General features: G+C 48.8%; 8 protein-coding genes across 8 annotated transcripts; 3 read left to right on the top strand and 5 right to left on the bottom strand.

Annotated features, from left to right (window-relative positions):
• Positions 1-42: 42 nt before the first annotated feature.
• On the bottom strand, positions 43-2,384 carry EURHEDRAFT_111901 (GTPase-activating protein GYP1). Its single transcript, XM_040777692.1, has 7 exons — positions 2,324-2,384; positions 2,142-2,247; positions 1,964-2,080; positions 1,396-1,901; positions 461-1,341; positions 314-406; positions 43-248 (listed from the first exon to the last, which is right to left on the bottom strand). Exons 2-7 carry the CDS (start codon positions 2,186-2,188, stop codon positions 90-92), a joined length of 1,803 nt encoding a protein of 600 aa, XP_040637537.1. The 5' UTR covers positions 2,189-2,247; positions 2,324-2,384; the 3' UTR covers positions 43-89.
• Positions 2,385-2,944: 560 nt separating this feature from the next.
• Positions 2,945-3,349, top strand: EURHEDRAFT_459191 (uncharacterized protein; the record flags this gene model as incomplete). The annotated part of the gene is made up of 2 exons (XM_040784559.1): positions 2,945-2,988; positions 3,052-3,349. 2 exons carry the CDS (start codon positions 2,945-2,947, stop codon positions 3,347-3,349), a joined length of 342 nt encoding a protein of 113 aa, XP_040637536.1.
• Positions 3,350-4,561: 1,212 nt separating this feature from the next.
• Positions 4,562-6,138, top strand: EURHEDRAFT_459162 (heterogeneous nuclear ribonucleoprotein HRP1; the record flags this gene model as incomplete). The annotated part of the gene is made up of 4 exons (XM_040784556.1): positions 4,562-4,598; positions 4,666-4,829; positions 4,888-5,941; positions 6,002-6,138. 4 exons carry the CDS (start codon positions 4,562-4,564, stop codon positions 6,136-6,138), a joined length of 1,392 nt encoding a protein of 463 aa, XP_040637535.1.
• An 832-nt stretch (positions 6,139-6,970) lies between these two features.
• Positions 6,971-9,462, bottom strand: EURHEDRAFT_111200 (transient receptor potential ion channel family protein). Its single transcript, XM_040777690.1, has 3 exons — positions 9,018-9,462; positions 7,440-8,957; positions 6,971-7,384 (listed from the first exon to the last, which is right to left on the bottom strand). The coding sequence occupies exons 1-3, from the start codon at positions 9,325-9,327 to the stop codon at positions 7,080-7,082; spliced, it is 2,133 nt and encodes a 710-aa protein (XP_040637534.1). The 5' UTR covers positions 9,328-9,462; the 3' UTR covers positions 6,971-7,079.
• A 1,338-nt stretch (positions 9,463-10,800) lies between these two features.
• EURHEDRAFT_413840 (telomere length and silencing 1 family protein) lies at positions 10,801-11,881 on the bottom strand. The gene is made up of 3 exons (XM_040782266.1): positions 11,854-11,881; positions 11,394-11,779; positions 10,801-11,336 (listed from the first exon to the last, which is right to left on the bottom strand). Exons 2-3 carry the CDS (start codon positions 11,755-11,757, stop codon positions 11,095-11,097), a joined length of 606 nt encoding a protein of 201 aa, XP_040637533.1. The 5' UTR covers positions 11,758-11,779; positions 11,854-11,881; the 3' UTR covers positions 10,801-11,094.
• A 677-nt stretch (positions 11,882-12,558) lies between these two features.
• EURHEDRAFT_403904 (actin family protein) lies at positions 12,559-14,140 on the top strand (the record flags this gene model as incomplete). Its single annotated transcript, XM_040780265.1, has 3 exons — positions 12,559-12,601; positions 12,697-13,192; positions 13,264-14,140. The coding sequence occupies 3 exons, from the start codon at positions 12,559-12,561 to the stop codon at positions 14,138-14,140; spliced, it is 1,416 nt and encodes a 471-aa protein (XP_040637532.1).
• Positions 14,141-15,069: 929 nt separating this feature from the next.
• Positions 15,070-17,124, bottom strand: EURHEDRAFT_378833 (uncharacterized protein; the record flags this gene model as incomplete). Its single annotated transcript, XM_040779109.1, has 4 exons — positions 15,070-15,102; positions 15,156-16,166; positions 16,224-16,809; positions 16,853-17,124. 4 exons carry the CDS (start codon positions 17,122-17,124, stop codon positions 15,070-15,072), a joined length of 1,902 nt encoding a protein of 633 aa, XP_040637531.1.
• Positions 17,125-18,117: 993 nt separating this feature from the next.
• Positions 18,118-20,763, bottom strand: EURHEDRAFT_413834 (transcription factor domain-containing protein). Its single transcript, XM_040782265.1, has 3 exons — positions 20,628-20,763; positions 19,376-20,531; positions 18,118-19,322 (listed from the first exon to the last, which is right to left on the bottom strand). The coding sequence occupies exons 1-3, from the start codon at positions 20,712-20,714 to the stop codon at positions 18,601-18,603; spliced, it is 1,965 nt and encodes a 654-aa protein (XP_040637530.1). The 5' UTR covers positions 20,715-20,763; the 3' UTR covers positions 18,118-18,600.
• Between the last annotated feature and the right edge of the window lie 33 nt (positions 20,764-20,796).

Genomic DNA, 20,796 nt, shown 5'->3' with positions numbered 1-20,796 from the left:
GGAATCGTATTTCTCTTATGCAACATGCTGGGAAAAAATCCAAGAGTACGACATATCCAGGGCATATTAATGAATTATGATTGACATTATTACAAACCATCCTCTGGCGCTTTCTCACCAGTCGGACGAAGATGGGCACGGGAGTCCTGGAATAGACTCTGCCAGATAAATGCTTCGCTCAGCAGCAGTTCGATATCCTTGTCTGTCCAGTTTTTTGTTGGAAGAGCTTGAAGAAACATCATAATCTCCTGTATATAGTCAGCTTCGTCTGCTCATTTTCCTTCATACTTAGCGTCAGACAAGTTATACCCACCTGGAAGTCCATTTTCATCAACTGGTCCGACCATTTAACAAGAAAAGCTGCACAAACGTATATATGGAATCGCGAGAAGCCCTGCTCCTCAGCCTGGTATTATAATGAGTATGTTTCCTGGCTGCTGTAGCTGAAGTTTGCACATACCAAATATGTATCCCACATTCTAATGGTGTTTTGAACGCTCATTTCCCGCATGAGCAGACAATTCATCCATCGAAAACTGAATTGCATAAACTCCACTCCTTCACTCTCCAAGTGCTTCGCAAGACCAGAATCGATGCGCGTGGTCAAATCTCGTAGCGCTCTGACTTGCCTATGAATGCCTGGTTGTGCATATATGTAATTATCCTGTATACCATCGAGCAGCTTCGTAAGACACCAAAAAGAATCCGCTTCCACGGCATCAAGAACGCTTCTTGGTAGTTGACCTGGGTCCATGCCCTCTTCAACGTTGAGGTCTGTGACATAAATTCCAAGAAAAACCTGGAAGAAAGGCGTCACAAGGTCATTTATTCCTTGCACGTAGCCACTTGCTGGATGCCGTATGGCCCAAACATAAAGAATCCTTTCTAGGGAGCGTTGTGTAGCCTCGTAGCCGTAAAGCGGGATATGAGGACTAGTGCGCGGCACGTCTATGCTTATTTGATGCCATACTGCTTCATCCAAACCCCGTCCACGTCCAGTTGTCGACGGTGGTGGGTTTGCCGCAGCCGCAGCACTGCGTTCAAAGGCTTGTCGAACACCATCAAGATACTCTTTGCGCTTCCTTTCGAGGGTGGAAACTCGTCGTTCGCTGTTAGTCGGTAGGTAACCGAGGAGAAGCTGCCAAGTCATAGCTCGTACTTCTTCAGGAGCTCCTGACCATGCCAAGTTCCTCAATTCGGTTAGGGGGACGGTGCTTGTTTGCAGGAGACGTTTGAATTTGTTGATCCTGGATATGCGGCTCGAGTATTCGTCATTCTCTTTCGACGATGCATTTTTTGGTGGCGGTGAATGGTTTATGAGGTTTAAGGCATGAGCGGGATCTAGAGGAGTCAGTAAAAAGCCAATTCTTAGCTTGCGGTTCGGAATTGATTTACCTCTCAGGATTTCTTTATACTGAGGCCGGAGAATCTTACCCTCCCCCTTTCGGGCAGTGGGGTACATTGGCGTACCACGTTCCTCGGCAATATCCGCGCTATTGGCGCGAAACCTGCCTGACCCCAGTCCATACCCCAGATTTGCTGCATTGCCTGCAGCTTCAAAGCCGCCGCTGCGCGTACTTCTGTCACCACCGGCACCACCACCTGTATCAACGGTTTTGAACTGAAAAGCGTCGGAACGCTTGGTTGGTTTCCTTCGCATGCTAGCAATACTAGGGAGTCCAAATTCATCCTCATCATCATCGTAGACAATATCGCCCTCTTCGTCATCATCGTCTTCGTCGTCCTCTTCATCGGCGTAACTCGTGATACCCGGGTAGGATGTGTGAGCGGATGCACTGCCCCATGCTCCTGGTCGGTGGGGAGATGATGTGGTTTGTTGGGTATGTGCAGACGATGATCGAGGAGGTGTTCGGGGAGGCGCATTCTGCTGTGGGATCCCTCTGTTCGGAACGCATGTGTCAGTTTCTAGACTCGGACGGCCAATTGCACGGGAACGGCGAACTTTAAGATATTAGCATGAGAATATGAGGCGCCCACGACCGCATTCTGCTCATGGGACTTGGGAGTTCCTTGGTTCAAGGAACTCGAGCTGCCTTTCCAGAAAGGGGATCCGGCCCGTCTTTGCGATTGTCAGCATGAATGCGACAGAACTAGGGAACAGACTGGATCTAAGCACATACTCAGAGCGATCTATATTGCCCATAAATAGATGAGCTACATCAGCCATTGTAACGGAGATTCCCAAGATAGGGAGTAAGTGAGGTACGAACCAACCTGGACCATTTCCTGGGGAATTGATCAGTCACTGAGTTCCTTGTATGAAAGCTATTGATTCGCAGAGAATTTCCATGCTCGAACTTACCTGTGGCTGGCCCTTCTTAGTCGCCATGGTGTGCGAGTCTCAGGCGTAGAGCGAGATAGTACAGATCATCGGGAGTTGAACGAGAGTTGGATGCTTGTTGGTGTTATATGGCGGGGGCACTCAACAACCCGGAATAGCTCTATTCCTCGTCGGCAAAGAATAATAAAATAAATAGAAGTAATCAATCGAATTCCAGCATTTGTTTCTGGTGGTCCCTGAGCTGAGAGTCGGAGATCTTGCTGCTGTCTGTCGGACCAAAGTATTGCCCGCTGTTCATTTCCCGCGCGGTCGCTCTTTCTCGGGGACTTCTCCGCTTTCTTTTCATCTCTCGCGTTCTTCCTCTTCTCTTTTTCTCTCCCCATATCATATCATCCCATCACCATAATTTGCCAATTATCACCAATATTGGCTATTGCCCTTTGTTGTTTTGTCTTATTTACTCATTTCATCCAATGAACTCGAGTCCTTGAGACCTTAGGTTGGGAACGTGACACAGTCTCCTAGTCTCATCTTCAAGGCGGAAAAGTCGGCCTCTTTGAGTGTCTATCACCTCACTGTCTATCTGTTTTTCTTTTCTTTTCTTTCTTTTTTTTTTTTTTTTTGTCCTCACAAAGAGTCAACATGGCGGATCCAGAGGGTGTCGAAGATGATCTCTTCGCCGATCTGTAAGGCTCTCTTCGTTCTTTGGCCACGTTCCGCATTTTGACTGACGTCTTGGCCGTTTCTAGGTACGAAGCAGATGAGCCTACCGCCCAAGCCACTTCAGCGACGGAAGTACCAAGACCTTCAATCTCTGCGACATCTGCCACTGCAGCTCAACCCATTGGCCATATCGCTCAGAGTGTCGAGACCCCCCAGTTTGAAGCGGAACCTCCACAGAACTTCTACCAGACACCCCAGTACCAGGGGTATGATGCATCGCAAGCGTATGGTGCAGGGCAATTAGATGGTCATGGAGGTATCAATGCGCCGGCCGCTGCTGCAGAACCGGAGCCCCAAGGGACCGGTATCAAGGAAGACGGGTAAGTCCATTTCATTATATTACACCAGTTGTTCCTCTCCCTCTTTCTATTCCCCCCACCCCGGCAAAGCTGTCAGCTTCGCCACCGTATTGCCTGGGATTCACAAGTTGCTATGGCGTATGGGCTCTCTTTGGAACGTTTGGGGACATCGACAATATTCATTTGCCCGCCTCATCTCTTCACTTACCATTTGGTCTTAGAGGTCTGGTAGTGAGAGGGCAAGGTATACTCGTCGGTCATCTGAAGAGGATTGTCTGGGAAAGCTTTTGGGGAGCATTGATATGTGATGGAGAGACTGGATCAGTCGCTTTTTCCAAAGTTGCTTTATGCACCAATAACGGACACGGGGCTCTCTAGAGACACTTCGAATTCAGCCATGAGCCCCAGTTTGGAAGAGGCAAACGCGCCCCCGAATGGAAACAAATGCATCTATGGCAGCGGGTCAGCGTCGATATCAATGTCGGACTACATACAGACTCTTCGAACCCTTATTACGAGCGACTATAGTACAGCAGATACTATATAGCATCTTTTCGATAAATCTTGATAGAGCAGAGCAAGGAATAGATACCTTGGGCTGTCTTTTTGGGAATCTTCGCGCAGCTTTACCTAGCTTCGAACTCTTATTAGCAGGCAGGCAAAAGGATCCTTGGTCAGAAGAAAAAGAAAAGAAAGCAATTTCACTTTTGTTACGCCTGACATGCTGCGCATGGCCTCCGGGTCTTGGAGAACCTGTTGCTTGGCTCCCAATCCACTGGGTCGTCTCGTAAACCAGTGGAAATCCCTCTAGACAATTGAGTGTCACCGTCGACAGCGTCTTTTCAACCATGCCCCCAGTTCTTGTTGTAGGAACTGATCCTGCAGCAACAACGGCGACTTGGCCCTGCCTGGATGTCCCAACCCATCCGATGATCAACGATGTTTCCAACTTCTCCCATCACCGTGCATTGTCGGATACGATATGGTTATGGCTCTTCCTCAGTGAATCTCGGTCATTTTATGATATTGGCATACGAGACTCGTCTGCTATTTAGACAGCCCGTTCGTCGGCAACTTCTCAGCATTCTCGACCTACAAAACCCGGCCGACCTTTTTTTTTTTTTTTTTTTTCTCTTCTTAAACGCGAGTCGATAGCTTTACTCGATAGCACATTGTCTACCTGTCATTCTACATATATGGCGAGATCATTTGACTAATAGCTTTGTTGGATAGGAAAATGTTCATCGGTGGCTTGAACTGGGAAACTACAGACCGTATGCTTCATCCCATTGAGATCGTGTTAAGATATCTTGTTGGATGCAATCTAACCATTGAGACTAGAATCGCTGAGAGACTATTTCTCCCAATTCGGAGAGGTACAAGAGTGCACCGTAATGCGCGACAGTGCTACTGGTCGCTCTCGAGGCTTTGGTTTCTTGACATTTAGGGACCCCAAGACAGTCAATACTGTGATGGTTAAAGAGCATTATTTGGATGGAAAGATTGTAAGCAGTTGATATCCTCTCCCTCTCGAGCAAGATGTAAACTTACGATATTCGAAAGATTGATCCCAAACGTGCGATTCCCCGCGACGAACAAGAGAAGACAAGCAAGATCTTCGTCGGTGGTGTGAGCCAAGAAGCAAATGAGCAGGATTTTAAGCAGTTCTTCATGCAATTCGGCCGCGTTATTGATGCTACCTTAATGATCGACAAGGATACCGGCCGCCCTCGTGGCTTCGGCTTTGTGACGTTCGACAGTGAGGCAGCAGTTGAAGCAGCTCTATCGCGGCCCCTTGATATTCTGGGCAAGCCCATCGAGGTCAAGAAGGCCCAGCCACGGGGCAACCTGCGCGATGAAGAAGAGCGGAGGCGTCGTGGCCGGGAAGGTTTCCGCGATGCAGGTCAGGCTGGCGTCGATAGCTCTCAGCAACAAGGCGCTGCAGGCCAAGCTGGAATGGGTCCTGGCATTACTCCTCAGATGATGGCACAGTATTGGCAGCGTATGCAGCAATACTTTACCATGATGCAACAGCAAATGGCCGTCGCAGCCGCACAGGGTCAAGGCGGCATGGGCGGTATGGGAATGGGTGGAATGAACCCGGCCATGATGCAACAAATGCAGATGAAACAGATGCAGCAGATGCAAATGGGCAATAACCAACAGCAGGGAAGCATGAGTCCTCCATCGCAGAGTCCGACTCCGCAGATGCAGAACATAATGAATCCCGCAATGATACAGCAGATGCAACAGATGCAGCAAATGCAAGGCCAGGGCCAAGGTCAAACCAACAATGCAGCCACCGGAAACATGCAAGGGCAAATGGGTATGGGCAATAACGGCAGCGGTGCTGGCTCACCAGCAGCAGCAGGAGGAGGTACAGGAGGCAACTTCACAGGTAACCGTGGCGGACCTGGTTATAATGCTCATGAACAAATTGCTTTCGAGCAGCAGAAATACGAACAGCAGCAGGCTCGTCGCGTCGTAGACAACCGCGGTTTCTCGCCGTATCAGCAAGGCGGCCCGACCTCATGGGAGGGCATGTACGACGAAGTTCCCCAACCGAACATCCCAAGTGGGCCTCAAGGTATGACACGTGCCGGAAGTATGGGACGTGGTATGCACTCCATAACCATCACTTTTCGTAGTGGATCAACAACATACTGACATAATACAGGGACTACCCCTCAACCCCAGGGTACTCCGCCGGCAAACGCCCCGACGGGCCCTAAGAACGCTGGGAAACCCGGTGCCAACTACCGTGGGGGTGGCCGCGGAGGACACCGAGGCTTCCACCCTTACTCTCGGGGCTAGGAAATGAAAAGGAAAGAAGAAAGGCCATGGTTAATATGTCCACTTGATAATGCTGTTTTCCTTCGCAAAGGACTACCGCAAAATAAACTACCCGGCGTTTTTTCTTCTTTCCCTTTGTTTGAATACGTCTTTTCTTCTTTGTCTTACGTTGCCTTGTTCTATTTCTTCTCTTTCAAGCAAAAACACAAACAATAGCCCAAGCATGGTATTTTTTTTTTTTTTTCTTCTTGCTATTATTTGACACTGATTCACTGCTCTCTTTGGAAATGTTTATACATCAAGCAATCCATTACTTAGCGTTTAGTTGAAGAGTCACTCTGCATAATTTCCAGGATAGTCTTAAAATTAACCTTTTGCCTTTCATAGGAATGCTCGTGCTGAATATTAACATACCTGTGTACCAGTAAAGGTTTATGTCAAACAGGCCGTATAAATATCACTTGCGTGGCCCCTTCTTTTTAAGTCAATACCATCAAGTAAATCCTGTTTTTGCTGATTGAAATACAGGAATGAACCGGGTCAAAGGCGCCGAAGGATAGGATCGCTATAGATAGAGGCCGCCTGGATAGTTTCATGAACATTTTATTATCACTACTGTATGTATATGTACGGACGGGTAGCTTTAGTTTCCATACGTTATGGTCGTATATACTGCTGTATGTGTGCACCATTGCACACTATCAGACAACACAAATAAACCACATAACTTCTTTTTCCAGATAAACAGTAATACAAGGCTGGCTAAAGTAGTATAATCCAAAATCTAAAACGAAAGATAAAAACGAAATAAAGGAATGATTGAACTCGAAGATCTATAAAAAGGACCGTCCCAATGCGATAAAGTCGTCTAACCACCCAAAACAGAACCAAAATAGAAAGGAGATGCCAAGCTGATAGGTAATGAGAGAAAATGTCGTAAAAATCCATAAAGTCCATTGGACTCACTTAGCCAGGCCAGATGCAGGCTTCGTGGGCTCGCGCCCTTCCACTGAACTATGACTATCACGACTTTGTCGGCTCTCACTGCGACCGATGTGGCCGCTTTCGAGATCACCAGTGCTAACCAAGTTATCGGTACTTTCCATAGGACTGGAACGGACCTGCACCTGGTCCTTGTAGGGCCCGTAGGGACCGGTGTAGTTGAACTTGGCCATCTCGGCGTACTCTTTGCGCGGAGGGTTCTCCATGAGCAACGACTGCCGTGCATCGAGCGGTGTGAGATCATCGATGTCACGATCCATTTTTTCTGAAGAATGCGTTAGCAGCTGTTAAAGAATGATCAATGAGGAAGTGTAGCTTACCGGCTTCTCTCTTTCGCCTGGCATGAGGGTTCTCGCGGACGCACGCCATGATTGCATTTGTAGCAATCAATATGGCCAAGACGCCAGTGAGAGTGGATTGGATGACAATGAGGACGATGCCCGTGGCAGTTTTGGTGGTCTGGGAAAGGCCCAGCTCTTCGACGAAGATCAAGACACAGATCACCGACAAAACACGGACTACCTGGATGGTGATGCTAATCCACTGGTGCGACTTGGCGACATAGGGGCGGTACCACAGCAAAAGAGCCAACATCAGAGCTTCTACAATCAGCTGACCGGCCGTCTGAACCAGCCCGTGGCCGTTTCCGCCAGCAATGATGCAGCCCTTGATGAACATGTACATGATGACCGGAACAAACAGCCACCAGCAGTCCTTCTTGTAGCTATCGTAAAAAAGACTATATTTGCGCCAGTTGTCCTTGTCATCGAACAGACTGGAAGCATCTCCTTCTGTTTGCTGGTATTTGCGAGCCAACAAAAAAATCCGGAAGGCAAAAAACAGCAAGACTGCGGTAAATATAAGAAGTGTAGCGCAGGCAAGGAGCTTGGCAGCCCAGGAATCCCCACTGCTGAGTTGATAGACGCAGTACAGCACCCATGTCCCGTAGAGAACGAGAATCAGGTTGGTAAGGGTACGCCCTAGGAGACCCCAGTAGTCTTTGCGGAAGTTCGAAAGTTTCTCCGGGAATTTTCCGTACATGGCCCATACTTCGAGGATAACTTTGAGGAGCAGAATGCCAACAGTGATGGAGGCCACGACAATGGCGAAAATCAGCAGCACAGTCATGAAGGTATTGGCTTGGGGAATGGTGAGCTGTTCTGCATAGGCCTCAATGCCAGATACAAAGTGATGAAATCCGCCATCATCGCCGCTGTCGTCGTCACGCTTGACCAAATTGGCAACCCCAATTGCCATATCAACACCACGCTTGGCATTGGACGAGCTTGACGATCCATTAGAGAACTCGATAGACGCATTGCGAAGGAAATCGTAGTTGTTGTCCGTGAGATTGCCGCCGGTGGTTCGTCTAAAGGAGTCGATCGATTGCTGCATTGAGCCCCAGGGGATCAGACCGGTACTGAAGGCAAAGTTCTTGGAAAAGCTGCGGTAAATGGTGGGATAGTTGACACTGAGCATGCCGCTGGTGGCCAAGGTATGGAACCACCCCATGGTTTGGGCAAAGCCTGGCCCATGGCCCATTCCGGTGGCCGCCCCCGCGCCATGGCCGACAACACCAGCGGCAGAGGCTCCGCTCATTGCGAAAGCGGCCCCTGCCACACCGGCAGCAGCATAAGAAACGCCCTTGGTCTGCATGGACCGGCCATTGGACAAATCTGACTGCACGCAAGAGACCTTGTCTCCGCTCTTCTTGGAAGTCAGTTTTAATTCCGCCTGCCCATCCAAGTCAGGGACGGCAAAGGCGAGAGACGGGATCTGACTGGCGAAAGACGCAGGGATTTGCTGCGACCCACCAGCGGAAAAGGGACCCTTGGGGACTGTGAATAGTTAGAGGGCGAAATGTAACTAAAGCGATACCCGGAAGAAGTATGACCTACCTGGGCACAGCTGGTCCATGCGATAATCGGGGCTACAAGGGTCGAATTCTTTCGAATAGATGTTATTACCGTAGGCGTAAATGGTAATGGAGGCAGTGACATTCTGTTCCTTTGAGCTGGTTCCGGCCACATTGAAAACGACTTCCTTGGTGGAACGAGTGTATGTAAATTGAAGGTCCTGGATCTCGATTTCAGAGTCAGTTTGACAGGAAGACAGACCCTTGGTACTAAGAGTACCGCCAGCGAGACCCAGCGAGGGCAAAGAGCCCAGTGCAAGCAACGCAGCCTGGGCAAAAAGAGTAAACCGCATGCTGATGGGAGTTGCGATATACAATTCAATTCAAGACACGATCATGCGTCGAAAGAGAACGAGGGAAGAGAAACGGAAGTTGATGCTGTGATATGTATGCGACAGAGCGTAAGAGAGCGTAGGAGACAGTAATAGTCAGAGTAGGCGAGGATTCGATCAGTTGGGTATTAAAAAGGGAGTATGCGAGAAACAGAGCGCTTGGGACTGGACTAGCCAGTTCGACCAGGATCAACCCGGGGTAAGAAAGAAAAGAAAGACGAGAGAGTGTGTATGAAGAATCAAGAAACAGAAGAAGGAGCGTCTGTCTGTTTGAAATATCAATCGGGAGGCTTGCAGAGGCAGTCAATCGGACTCGTTGGGCGGGTAGTAGTAGCTAGTATCGCATCCGAGTCCTACCCTCGCAGTCGAACGAGGGAATGGACGAGTCAATGAATGGTTTGGCTGGTCAATTCGAATGGCTGGAGGGGAGCCAGAGGGAGAGACCTCTTCTCGACGCTGGCGATGCGATAACAAGTGGTCGAGGAGGATGAGAAAAGGAGATCTCGCGAAACCTAAAAGGCGAATTCGCAATGAAAGAAAGACTGGATGAATTGATAACGACGGAAAAGAGTGTCAATCAAAGGAGAGAATGGCTAAACAAATCGCATACAAACAAGCAGAGAAGAGAGAGCGAGAGAGAATTGAAGAGAAAATCGACCCAACGGCCTATTCTGCATGTTTCAAACAAGCAGTTGACAGTTGTGGCTGCCCCTGACTGACTAAGCGCTCTTTACTGCTGGTTCACCCCCGCTGATTCGCGAACGAGATCCATGGATGGCCAATGGTCTCTCCATAATTCCGCATAATTCCATACTCTGATTGGAACAGCATGCTGGTCTAAGGAGCGGGCGCTAATGCCGCCATCATAGACCGTCTAGACTTTACATGGGGGTTATGCACGAATTTCTCTGCCTGTTGGGCGGAGTACCGAGTATAGATACATGTTAAAGCGTTTATCCAAGTTGGCATGTGCTACATAACACTGTATTTTGTGCTTCAGAGTACAGACGGATAGAATAGTACAAATACAGTAGAGCAAATAAATAAAGTACTAAATAAAGGACCAAGACCCACACTGTTCCAGACACGCGCCACACTAAACCGCCACATGCTATCGACACTAACCCGATTCGGGCGGTGGCAATGGGGTTGATCATCGTCTCCAAGAATGTACGGAGTACCCCATTTACTGCTTCCAGTAACCATAGACCAGGAGCACCCTATCTAGAGCTCGGGATCATCATGCTTTGAATATCTTCCATTCAACGAGTACAAATTCATGTATTCTGACATCACTTAATCTATAATAAAAACACCGCTTCTAAGAATAATCACATCTATTTAACTAGGCGCTTATTGAGATATCTAAATCAGACACGGCTCTCCACCCGGTGGGCCAACCTCCTCCCGCCCTAGAATCCAGGTCGGTCCTTGCTGGATTCCGCCTATTTTACAGGGACTGCCCTGTAGACAATTATATGTAGAGTATGATTCTCCCTCGATTCATATCTACATCCCTGGCCGCGGTTTGAGTCAGGACTTTGCACAGGTATCGTGGAATACCCACTGCCGACAAGACAGGCAAGACTTACCGCCCTGGAATGCCAAACCTTCTTTCCAGGCTGTCCTTGTATTGGTCATATTACTCAGAGTATAACTGTCTCGACAACAAATCAATCTTCCATACTACTGTCCCATCACAGACACTCAGGTAGGCAAGACAATCGCTCATTTCTGAGTCTTCTGCGACTCACGCATCGCTGCTCTTGCACTCCGGCTCCCCCCAAGTTTTGGTCCTTTGGTAACCTCCGGCTTGGCCGCCTTGGTGGTTGTCGTGTTCTTCTGTCGTACCACTCGCCGGCGTGATTGAATCGCATCCATGAAGTCTCTCCGGAATTGTTCGGCAATGCGGTCATCGGCCGCCATATCATCCATTCGTGGCTCGTCGTCCGGTTCATCATATACATCCACTATTATAATCATGTCAACAGGGAAAATATCACAAGATAAAGGGCAAATTGACTTACATTTGCTCTCCCGTAACACTTCTTCAACCAGTCGATCTCGTTCAATATCCCTGCTACTTCGCCGTTTGCGATCTCGCCAAGCTTTCCTGTCTTGTTCGACTGCAGTCTTCTCACTGGTATTTTCTGTGGGTGTTGCTGCTGCTGTAGCGCCACTTCCTGCAAGTCGCCTCGTCGCGGCCTCTGTTCGCGCGATATTCTGTAGCTTGGTCTCCTGACCGAGATCGATCTCGTGTAATTTACCAAGAGTCGCTGGTTCGCGCCGCGCGAAGTTGGTGCTACCGGCCGGTCCACTAATGGCCTCATTCGTAGTAGCCTCTGAATCAGAGGTATCTTTGGGCATATCACGCCGATGACGCTTAGCCATTTCGGTTTCTATATAGTCCATCCTTATCTTGTTAGTCCCATTGCCGACAGAAAGGCAAACCATAAGGGAAGATATCGCGTGGCAAAGGGACCATACATGTGCTTATCCACGTCTACTGTTTGCCCCGTATGTACAGTAAATCGATCACACATCGCTCGTAGTCTCTCATCCTCAGTCTCTTCTGCGGACCGTCGTGCTATGGCCTGAGCATCGTTGTTGGTGGTCTGGCGCGAACCAGTTGTTGAGAACTCAATACCACCTTTCCGAGTCCTTTGAGGCCGTCGAAGGCGAACAACGTCATCTGTCTCTTGGGGTGTTTGTGCCATAGAGCTCTCTGTATCGCGACCGCTATCACCGTTCACTTCGTTGTTTCCTTGTTCATGGTCTGGGCGGCGTCGCAGGAACTTTCGTCTCTTGACCGGCCGGAAGAGTGATTCGGGCGCCGGTTGAAGCTCTGTATCCATCTCTGTTGTCCTGCAGGAAATGTCGCAGGAACAAAGGAATATCTGCCTTTTTTTTTTTTTCGGGAAGGTAAGATAAAAACTTGGTTGTAGCTATAAACGAGGTCGTTGAAGGTGTCAAAGATGTTGTAGCTACAACTCCGGCGGAGGCAACAAATGGTGAGGTTCCAAACGGCACCCCAACACCGATCCTTTCTTCACTCTCGACATCTACCACTCCACGTCCTCTCTCACTCTTTCTTCCACAACCATTGCTTTCGTGAAACCCTGAAGCTCTATTCTGATTTAAGGATATTGTCAATTCCATCTTGACTGTCAGACTGGCTGTCTTTTATCCACCATGAATCCTTCAATCCCACCTTCAACGGCCGAATACGGCGGAGGTATGTCCAACCCAGACATACAGGGCACATTTCGAGCAGCCTATTTACTCTCTTCCCAACTCACAATGGTCAATTCTAATGCATGATACGTATAGATGAGGTTTCTGCTATTGTGCTCGATCCCGGATTTTCCACCACGCGCGCCGGTTTTGCTGGAGAAGATGCCCCGAAATCATTGGTCCCTACATACTACGGAAAATACTCCTACGAAGGTCAAGAAAAGCTTATCTTCGGCGACGATGTCTTCGTCACTCCCCGTCCCGGGCTGTCAATCCACAACCCAATAGGTAGAGATGGGATTGTGGAAGACTGGGATATGGCAGAGAAAGTGTGGGAATATTCGTTCGCGTCGCGTTTAACAGGAGCCAAGCCAGGGAATCCTTTGCACAACGGCTTGAATGATGTCTCTAATGGCGAACTTCCCGCGGATATGGAGGTTGAGGATACCGAGAAACCACTCGCAGATAGCCCGCTGTTGATGTCAGAGTGCGGGTGGAATCCCACCAAGGCGCGCGAAAAGACTATTGAGATTGCCATGGAGAATTGGGGAACGCCAGCCTTCTATCTGGCGAGAAATGGTGTTCTTTCTGCGTAAGCAGCCATACCTTCCTCTTTTCACGCGGTTTGAAGGAGGACATTCGTCTGGCTAACTGCTCTTTTAGATTTGCTGCAGGAAAGGCATCTGCCCTTGTAGTCGATATCGGCGCTTCCAACATCTCGGTGACGCCAGTCCATGACGGCATGATCTTGAAACGTGGTGTCCAACATTCTCCTCTGGGGGGTGATTACATCTCGTCACAAATTCGCGCGCTTTTCAAGAACAACTCCCCCCAACCGATCACCATCACGCCTCACTATCTCATCTCCTCCAAGAACGGCGTCGAGGCAGGCCAGCCCGCGCAAGCCAATTACAAGACCTTCCCTCCCGAGAAGGCACCAGACGCATCCTACCGAACCCTCCTCGAGGAGCGCTCGATATCCGAGTTCAAGGAATCCGTCGTCCAGGTCTGGCCCGGCCCAACCAAGCTCGCCGCTATTGGTCCCGGCGGGGTTCCGAACGAAGAAATGGCCAAGACCACTCCAGCACGGCCCTTCGAGTTCCCCGACGGCTACAACCAACTCTTTGGCGTTGACCGCTATCGCGTGGTAGAATCGCTATTCGACGCCAAAGCCGCGATTGCCGACCCTGAATCGCCGTTCCCCGCGCCGACGCAGGCACAAACAGTCACGGAACTTATCAAAAGCGCCCTCAACGGCGTCGATGTTGACATCCGCCCTCACCTGCTGGCGAACGTCGTTGTCACTGGAGCTTCCAGCTTGCTCTACGGCTTCACGGACCGTTTGAACCAAGAGCTTATGCAGACCTTCCCCGGTCCTCGCGTGAGGATATCGGCACCTGGTAACACATCGGAGCGGAAGTTTGGCTCTTGGGTTGGTGGAAGTATCCTTGCTAGTTTGGGAACTTTCCATCAAATGTGGATCTCGAAGAAGGAGTTTGATGAACATGGGCCGAATATTGTGGAGAAGCGTTGCAAGTAGTTTCTTTATTTCTTCCAATCTGATTTTCTATGTTCCGAGAACCCCTTGCGCATGCGGTTATTGAATAGGTGGTTTGCTTGTTTCCGTTTTGTTGCTTTTTCAGTGTATTTTTTTGCATTATCTTAGTTATGTGGGATGTGGGCGAGGGTCAAAATTAAGGGTGCTTGTGTATGGATGAGAGCAACGGTCCTTCATATTATAAAATCGCTTCATTTATACGAGTAATGTCATCAACATTTTTCTTTTCTTTTTTCTTCTTTCCTGCCTTTGTCTTCTTGGATATTGGTTGTGTTATTTCTCATTCATTATCTTATCTCTCAATTTCAAATTGAGAAGAAATTCGCGGGTGTAAGCCGCGTTGGGTATAGAATTCTCAAATACGGATGATCTGAACTTAGATTTATATACATAAGTATTGCACGGAATACCCAAATTTGGGAAGATATATACATCAAGTCCCCATATTCATAAATTTAGAGGTGCGCTGTTCGTGATTTGTCCTTCGCCTCGCCCTCTCCTGTCTCGGTGGATACGTGACGTATCAGAAAGAGAATCACTGCTTATATGCTGGACTGATTTTCCCCGTATTCTCCAGCGGGTCAAGAGAACAGATGGGTTTACATGGAGGTGCCGGATTATGTGTCACGCCGGGAGGGTATGATCCCTTCATTTGGGGATGTGCGCAGATAGGGTGGTGTAGGATCCCGGTGTCTGAGTATCCCGGGTGTTATGACCACGCAGGTTGCCGACGCGATTCTTGCAATGTGTAGGATCTGCGAGAGGCCATCTGTTGACGTAGACTCCCTTGGCCGGGTTTCAGGCTATCTGGGTTGGACCCTTGAGACGATGTCATGTGGGCTGACGGGTCGGTAGATGGGGAATTATATCCCGCATTGGATAAAATGATCATTAGAAATGTCAGATTGCCGCTATGTCGGAGAAGCAGTGCGCACCTCAGTTATCTGTTCATAGTTAGCGTCTAGAATTACATGGAAAACGAAGGAGACATCCTTACCGGCTGAAGGGGAAAAGAAGGAAGAGCTGTTATTAACGACTCAGCATCTCCTTTTGTAGTTCCGATTTCATCAGCACCATCATCAGCTGATCTGCCCTCTTCCTCAACCTCAGTAAGTTCCGACTGAACGTCAAGAACATGTAGTCTCGGTGAAACCATGCGTTTCGGTTTCAGCGAGTACGTGTTCAAAGCTGCCGTTTCCTCCTGGAGCCAGGCCATTTGCCTATCCAAGTCTCTCTCAAATGGCACTGCAGACTGAGGTCTTTCAGAGATGCGAAGTGCGTTCGACGATCTCTTGCGGAATGCACTCAATGGGCCTTCCTTTAGTTTCAATGAGGCACGACGAGTAATTTTCTTTTCCTTCTTCTCTGCTGTTTCCGTTTCCCAAGCATTTGCTACTTGGTCTGTCTTGAAGTGTTGTAGGATCTGATCCTTCATGTTATCTTGTCTTGTTGAAGGTCGTGGCGGAATCGATGTATCAACAGATGGTACTGGCGGTACCTCTGGCGCAGACGTATCCCTATTTGCACGTATAGCTTTCAAACGATCCAATGAAATACTCCGATGCTTGGGTGTATTGGACCTTTCTGAAGTAGGTCGATTCTGCGTGGCTACGCAGTCTTCACTCGCAGATCGTTTTGGTAGCATGACCCTTGAGAGCTTCTTGCTGAAACTTCTATGAAGTTTCGGGGCAACCGCATCAGCTCCAGGGTCACTTTCTGTCGCTTCGTTGGCGGATCTTGCACGGCTAGAAGTGCTTTCTGCTGTAGCAGGGCTGTCCGAAGCTTCAGCAGCTTTAAGATTAGGGACGCTCTTCTGAGCCATTCTTCGACTTCCAATTCGTCTAGATATTCCCGGTGAGGACTCTGGTCTAGTGAAATCAGGATCATGGGGTAGTGGTTTGTCAGAGAGTGGACGGTTGGAGACGGATGGCCCTTTCTCAAATAGTCGTTCTCTCAGGGACCTCGAAGGGGGTGGGCTCTGGCTCTGAGAAGTATTTAAAGATGAAACCTGCCGTAAGTTAGGGGCTGACTGTATTTAATTAGACAGATGGTACCATTTACGAACCTTGTCTTTCCTACTCGCCACACCCACGCGCCGTTGCATCTCCGTCACAGCCCGGCCAAGTTGGACAAGTGCGGATTCGAGGGCAGTGCCCTTTTTACGCAACCTTGAGAAGGTGTTATTCCATCCTTCGACGTTCGCAGCCATAGAATCAAATACAGCCTGCATGTGATTAGGCAAAGGGACATTTTCCGTGGCAGATTGCCATAGGTAGTGCCACAAGGCACGAATAGCCTCTTTCCCCTTGGATATATCCTTCAGCGCATCTTTGACTGTAAGCGAGAAGCGCTCAATGGCATGCTCTATTTGGTCGTTGTAACCAATCATAGAAAGCCGGAAGTTTCGATCTGCAAGCATTCCGTCAAATACATCCAAGTTCTGCAGAGGCAAGCTGAGATATTGAATTCGGGTGCGAAGGTCGAGTTGAATGATAAGGAAATCCTCCGAAGTCCTTTCAAGGAACCCATCCATCTCATCAACATGATTTTGGAGGATCTTGAGAACTTCGCTATTTGATTTAGCTAGCGCTTTCACTAGGAGGTGAACACCGAAAGACATTTGTGCAATGAGTTTCCAGAACGGATGATACCTATGGTTGTGTTTCTGTTAGTCAGTGTTGCAGATTGGTAAACAGGTTAACTGCTTGCCTTTCACCACGTCTCTGGCGCCATCGTCGACCGCAAAGTCTCTCATAGTTGGCGTTCTCAAGAAGATCCCTGCGGCGGGACTGGGCGTCCAGTTCAACCGTCCACTCATTCTCCGTCCCTCCAATAGCTTCCACAATCGATTCATCAAAGGGACCTTGCAGCTGGGAGATCGGGTGAGCAGGAGAATCAATCTGTTTTCTTTTTTCCGCGGCAGCTGAGACACCGTGTTGCTCATGAGCTTTCGAGATAGGCGCCATTTGTATTAGAATCTCCAATGGCCCGGGGGCCCGTCAAACACAAGTTGCTAGGGAGCTGTCGGGATGGTATGGATAGTGTATACTTCTCCACGTGCGCATAAAACGAACAATGAGAAAAGGCTGCGCATGCGACTGACCGATTCGAATTGCATGTATTCAACATCCATGAGGGCTGTCAGCCACTGATCCCTCTTCCGAGCAACATGTCCGTCACGGCGGAATAGAGCGCGATATATACAAACAGGTATTCAATGCGAGACCGATACGAAGCGGCGTTTCAGTAGGGTTATAGAAAAGAAAAAAGAAAAGAAAGGCAGCCACATGTAATGCCAATTCAGCACACGCGATATTTGGATATTAGGCGACAGCGACAACAATAAGATTTAATTGAAGCAGCAAATGAAGAACGAGTTTTCACTGTCGCACCGGCAATCCCACGTAATATTGCTATGCGACAAGACCGAATAACAATGGATTACAGGCTGCCTGTCGCGGACACGATGTTTCAGGTTCAGCGGAACTCCCGAGGATCCAGACGAGTCCGACAAGCAACACGTAACAAAAGATATGGCGATGAACAAAACAGCACGATGAGGAAATGTGCCAAAAAAAAAAAAAAACCCCAAACCCAAGTATGTACCGAGAATCAAAGGGAAAGCAGGAATAAGTACAGGACCGAGTCAGGGGCAAAACAGCAGGGTGCAACAAGCCGATGCAATTAGCCTGGATGGTCGATTATGATCGGAGCAGTGGTCGACGATACATATCTCTTTCCTCCTCTCCCCTATCGTCCATAATTCCTCTTCTTCTCTGGCGAGGGAAATGAAGGTTACCGGGATTTCGTGGTGAACCTTCATCTGACTCGCGGGAGTTTGGTGGACAACTCCACACGGACCGACTATTCAACAGCCAATTCCCGTTGTCCTTTTAATTTTAGCACAAGAGACAAAGAATCGACAAGAACCGTTACCCATTCTGGAGAAAGGACTCGGAAGTATATCGTAAACGGAGAAAGAAGCACGAGATGAGCCTCATTTCGTATTCCTCGTGGGTGGTTCCGCTGCTGGCCACGGAGGACCGCATGTCATGTCATGTCGGAGGATTGAACTGTTTCAGAGCTGTTGTCTTCCTATTCCACATCATCATTTGCCTCGTGGAGTGATCATCTATAATCAGTCACATTTTGAATGGGGTCCGTGCTATGACTGACACCTTAGGCCCGTTAGGTCTGTTCCTATTCGCACAGCCCGAGTCCGGTTCAAATGATGATGGTACGGGTAATATTAAAATAACTATGCGCGTTAATTTTTTCACTGCTGCTGATGACGATGGATGCAATTTGAACCTGATATGGATATATTTTATGAGCCAATGAAAGACCACGATTGTGTGGTTGTATACATGTCTCCGAAAGAATACGCTGAGAATGCGTACAGTAATGTCTTTTCTAACCTTTTATTTACCACAAAATAGCAGTCAATCTGCTCCATCATTGTAACCTTTCTCGGTAAAGAACACGGGATCCCAGAAGTTGGTCGGGAGAGACAGATCCAGGAAATCCCCAAAAAGCATATCTATATCTGCGAAACTGCCATTACCGGAAACGTCAGGTTCTCCCATACCAAAGGATTCCAGCCTGGAAAGATCCTGAGCAGAAGTGGTGGCTAAATCCTCACAAGGAGCCACTTCACCTGAAGAAGCCAAGTCGTTTGGATGATGATAGGATGGCCGTGCCATGACAGGCGCCGACGCTGGAATAGTAAAATCGGATACCTTGTCAGCTGAATTATGCTTCTCGGACTCGAAGCCGTGTCCACGAGTTTCTGGCTTCAGCCCCTCGATGTGGTGCAAGGCTTTGCGTCCCAGTCGAGCCATAGCTTCCGCAGAGTACCAATACGTTCCCAGACCTTCTAGTAGGGCGCAACAAGCTTCCAAGCCACGCTTAGCTCTGTTAAAATGAGTGATCAGCTTACTGGAGCGGAACTGCTGATACGAGACTCCCATTGAGAGGGAGAGAGCATATGGGGCGACAGGTAGAGGTGGGAGATTCTGCGAGCATTCAGAAGCAACAATAGAATTTATCCGGACAGACGCAAGACCTTGGCGAACGTATGATGGTTCCAAACCATCAGATCGATTGGACAGTTTCGGTCTGCACGAAAGAATGCCAACTGCATGGTAGTACAATTCCAATATACCTGTTACATTGTTAGTCATTTGGGGCCCCGGAATTCCGGAGAGAGTAGCGCACCAAGAGTCGTAAAGTCTAGATCGTCTTGCATGTGGTCGCCGACAATTTGTTCAAAAGTTGGAAAGTTGTCTTCCCATCCAATGTTATGATCTGCTGAAGGTCGGTAAAACGAGATCACCGTCGATAACAGGTCAGAAATAGCCAGCCAAACGTCAAAGGCAGACCGGGGCGCAGAGGATTTAAGATCAGGCTTTTCAATCCCGATGTCGCGATCAGCTAAAATGATAGGGCGACCGCCGATACTGGCATGCATCTTATCTAGAGTCCAAAGGCACCAGAAAAGTTTAGAAAGCGAATCCCCTGGTGCCCGGCCGGGTCGATTTAGGTGTAGCCCTGCAGTTTGAGCCTGGTGAATAGCCTGACAGATATTCATCGATGCTGCCTCTCCACCTTCATAGCCCTCGCAATGTAACGACATGAGTGCCAGAATGCGGATAACGGTTATACGATCGGACTCAAGTCCTGCGTTCATTGCAGCGGAGAGTCCTTTATAGATTTCGGTGCAGAATTTCCGAGAACTCAAGACCGGGCCATCAATAGTCAGACGCAATGCTGGCCCTGCCGTTTGGTCTTTTGCTGCCACCAAACATAGTGCCCTCTCGAGGAATATAGATGCCGTTCCATCGGAGTGTGCTTTCAAAAAGAAGTCCTTATCGAGTAATGGTAAAATGTGATTGACCCGAGAAAAGTAAACAGGAATCAGCCGGTCCCGGGTTGATAATGGCAGGCGCTCACAGGATTGTAGAGCAGCAGCATATCGTTGCTGCAAGAATGTTGCTATGGGCTGTTGAGGTGATAGGCTTGCCGTGAACGGTATTTCTATGCCAGACGGCGGTCTTTGTTGTCTTCCATAAGCGTTTTCATCAGCATCAATACCATCCTGACCGGCGGAGCTGATCCACAGCCCAATCCGATCTCTTAAAGGTTTCGAAGATGGACCATCTAGTCTCTCGCGGATGACAGCTTCAGGGTTAAGATCCCCCACGAACCGTTGCAACCCTCCACCAGCTGATGGGCCCGGAATAGCCAGTGGAGACTGTTTTTGTTCACTTGTTGGTTGTTGAGTCTGATTGTCATGATGGCGATTCTTATCATTTAGCCGTGGGCTTTGGCTGGGTTCTGTGCCTAACTGAGTCCAGAAATGATTGCAACGTTTCTTTACGCCGTTGCGGCTCTCTTCTCTTAGCTTTCAAGACCTCATATGGCAAATGGGCTTTTAACAGACGGTTTGCGACTGCATAGGAATAATCACCTTTTTCCGTTGGCAGCTGGTGCATGCCCGTGGAGCTCTTGAACGAGTCCGCGTTTGGGGAGTATTGGCGACCCAGGTAATCTCCATCTCACATGATGCTGCTATATGTCTGCTTATAGTGATACTTTGATTCTTGGGAAGTACTGTGCTGTACGGAGTATACAGTGCA

The sequence above is a fragment of the Aspergillus ruber genome, assembly GCF_000600275.1.
Source record: "Aspergillus ruber CBS 135680 unplaced genomic scaffold scaffold00019, whole genome shotgun sequence".
In the NCBI taxonomy this organism is placed as follows: domain Eukaryota; kingdom Fungi; phylum Ascomycota; class Eurotiomycetes; order Eurotiales; family Aspergillaceae; genus Aspergillus; species Aspergillus ruber.
Note: the sequence above shows the minus strand (reverse complement) of the source record. Positions and strands in the feature narration are given on the sequence as shown.

What these genes read in the sequence shown, in the direction of transcription:
- EURHEDRAFT_111901 (XM_040777692.1), bottom strand. Translation starts at nt 2,188, where the DNA reads ATGGCTGATGTAGCTCATCTATTTATGGGCAATATAGATCGCTCTGA. An exon ending in GAATGTGGGATACATATTTG is followed by an intron (nt 407 to 460) that starts GTATGTGCAAAC and finishes TTATAATACCAG; the next exon opens with GCTGAGGAGCAGGGCTTCTC. An exon ending in TGATGAAAATGGACTTCCAG is followed by an intron (nt 249 to 313) that starts GTGGGTATAACT and finishes GACTATATACAG; the next exon opens with GAGATTATGATGTTTCTTCA.
- EURHEDRAFT_111200 (XM_040777690.1), bottom strand. Translation starts at nt 9,327, where the DNA reads ATGCGGTTTACTCTTTTTGCCCAGGCTGCGTTGCTTGCACTGGGCTCT. An exon ending in CATGGACCAGCTGTGCCCAG is followed by an intron (nt 8,958 to 9,017) that starts GTAGGTCATACT and finishes AACTATTCACAG; the next exon opens with TCCCCAAGGGTCCCTTTTCC. An exon ending in CAGGCGAAAGAGAGAAGCCG is followed by an intron (nt 7,385 to 7,439) that starts GTAAGCTACACT and finishes CGCATTCTTCAG; the next exon opens with AAAAAATGGATCGTGACATC.
- EURHEDRAFT_413840 (XM_040782266.1), bottom strand. Translation starts at nt 11,757, where the DNA reads ATGGCTAAGCGTCATCGGCGTGATATGCCCAAAGATACCTCTGATTCA. An exon ending in AGTGTTACGGGAGAGCAAAT is followed by an intron (nt 11,337 to 11,393) that starts GTAAGTCAATTT and finishes TGATTATAATAG; the next exon opens with TGGATGTATATGATGAACCG.
- EURHEDRAFT_413834 (XM_040782265.1), bottom strand. Translation starts at nt 20,714, where the DNA reads ATGGAGATTACCTGGGTCGCCAATACTCCCCAAACGCGGACTCGTTCA. An exon ending in CCAGCTGCCAACGGAAAAAG is followed by an intron (nt 20,532 to 20,627) that starts GTGATTATTCCT and finishes AACGGCGTAAAG; the next exon opens with AAACGTTGCAATCATTTCTG. An exon ending in TCTAGACTTTACGACTCTTG is followed by an intron (nt 19,323 to 19,375) that starts GTGCGCTACTCT and finishes ACAATGTAACAG; the next exon opens with GTATATTGGAATTGTACTAC.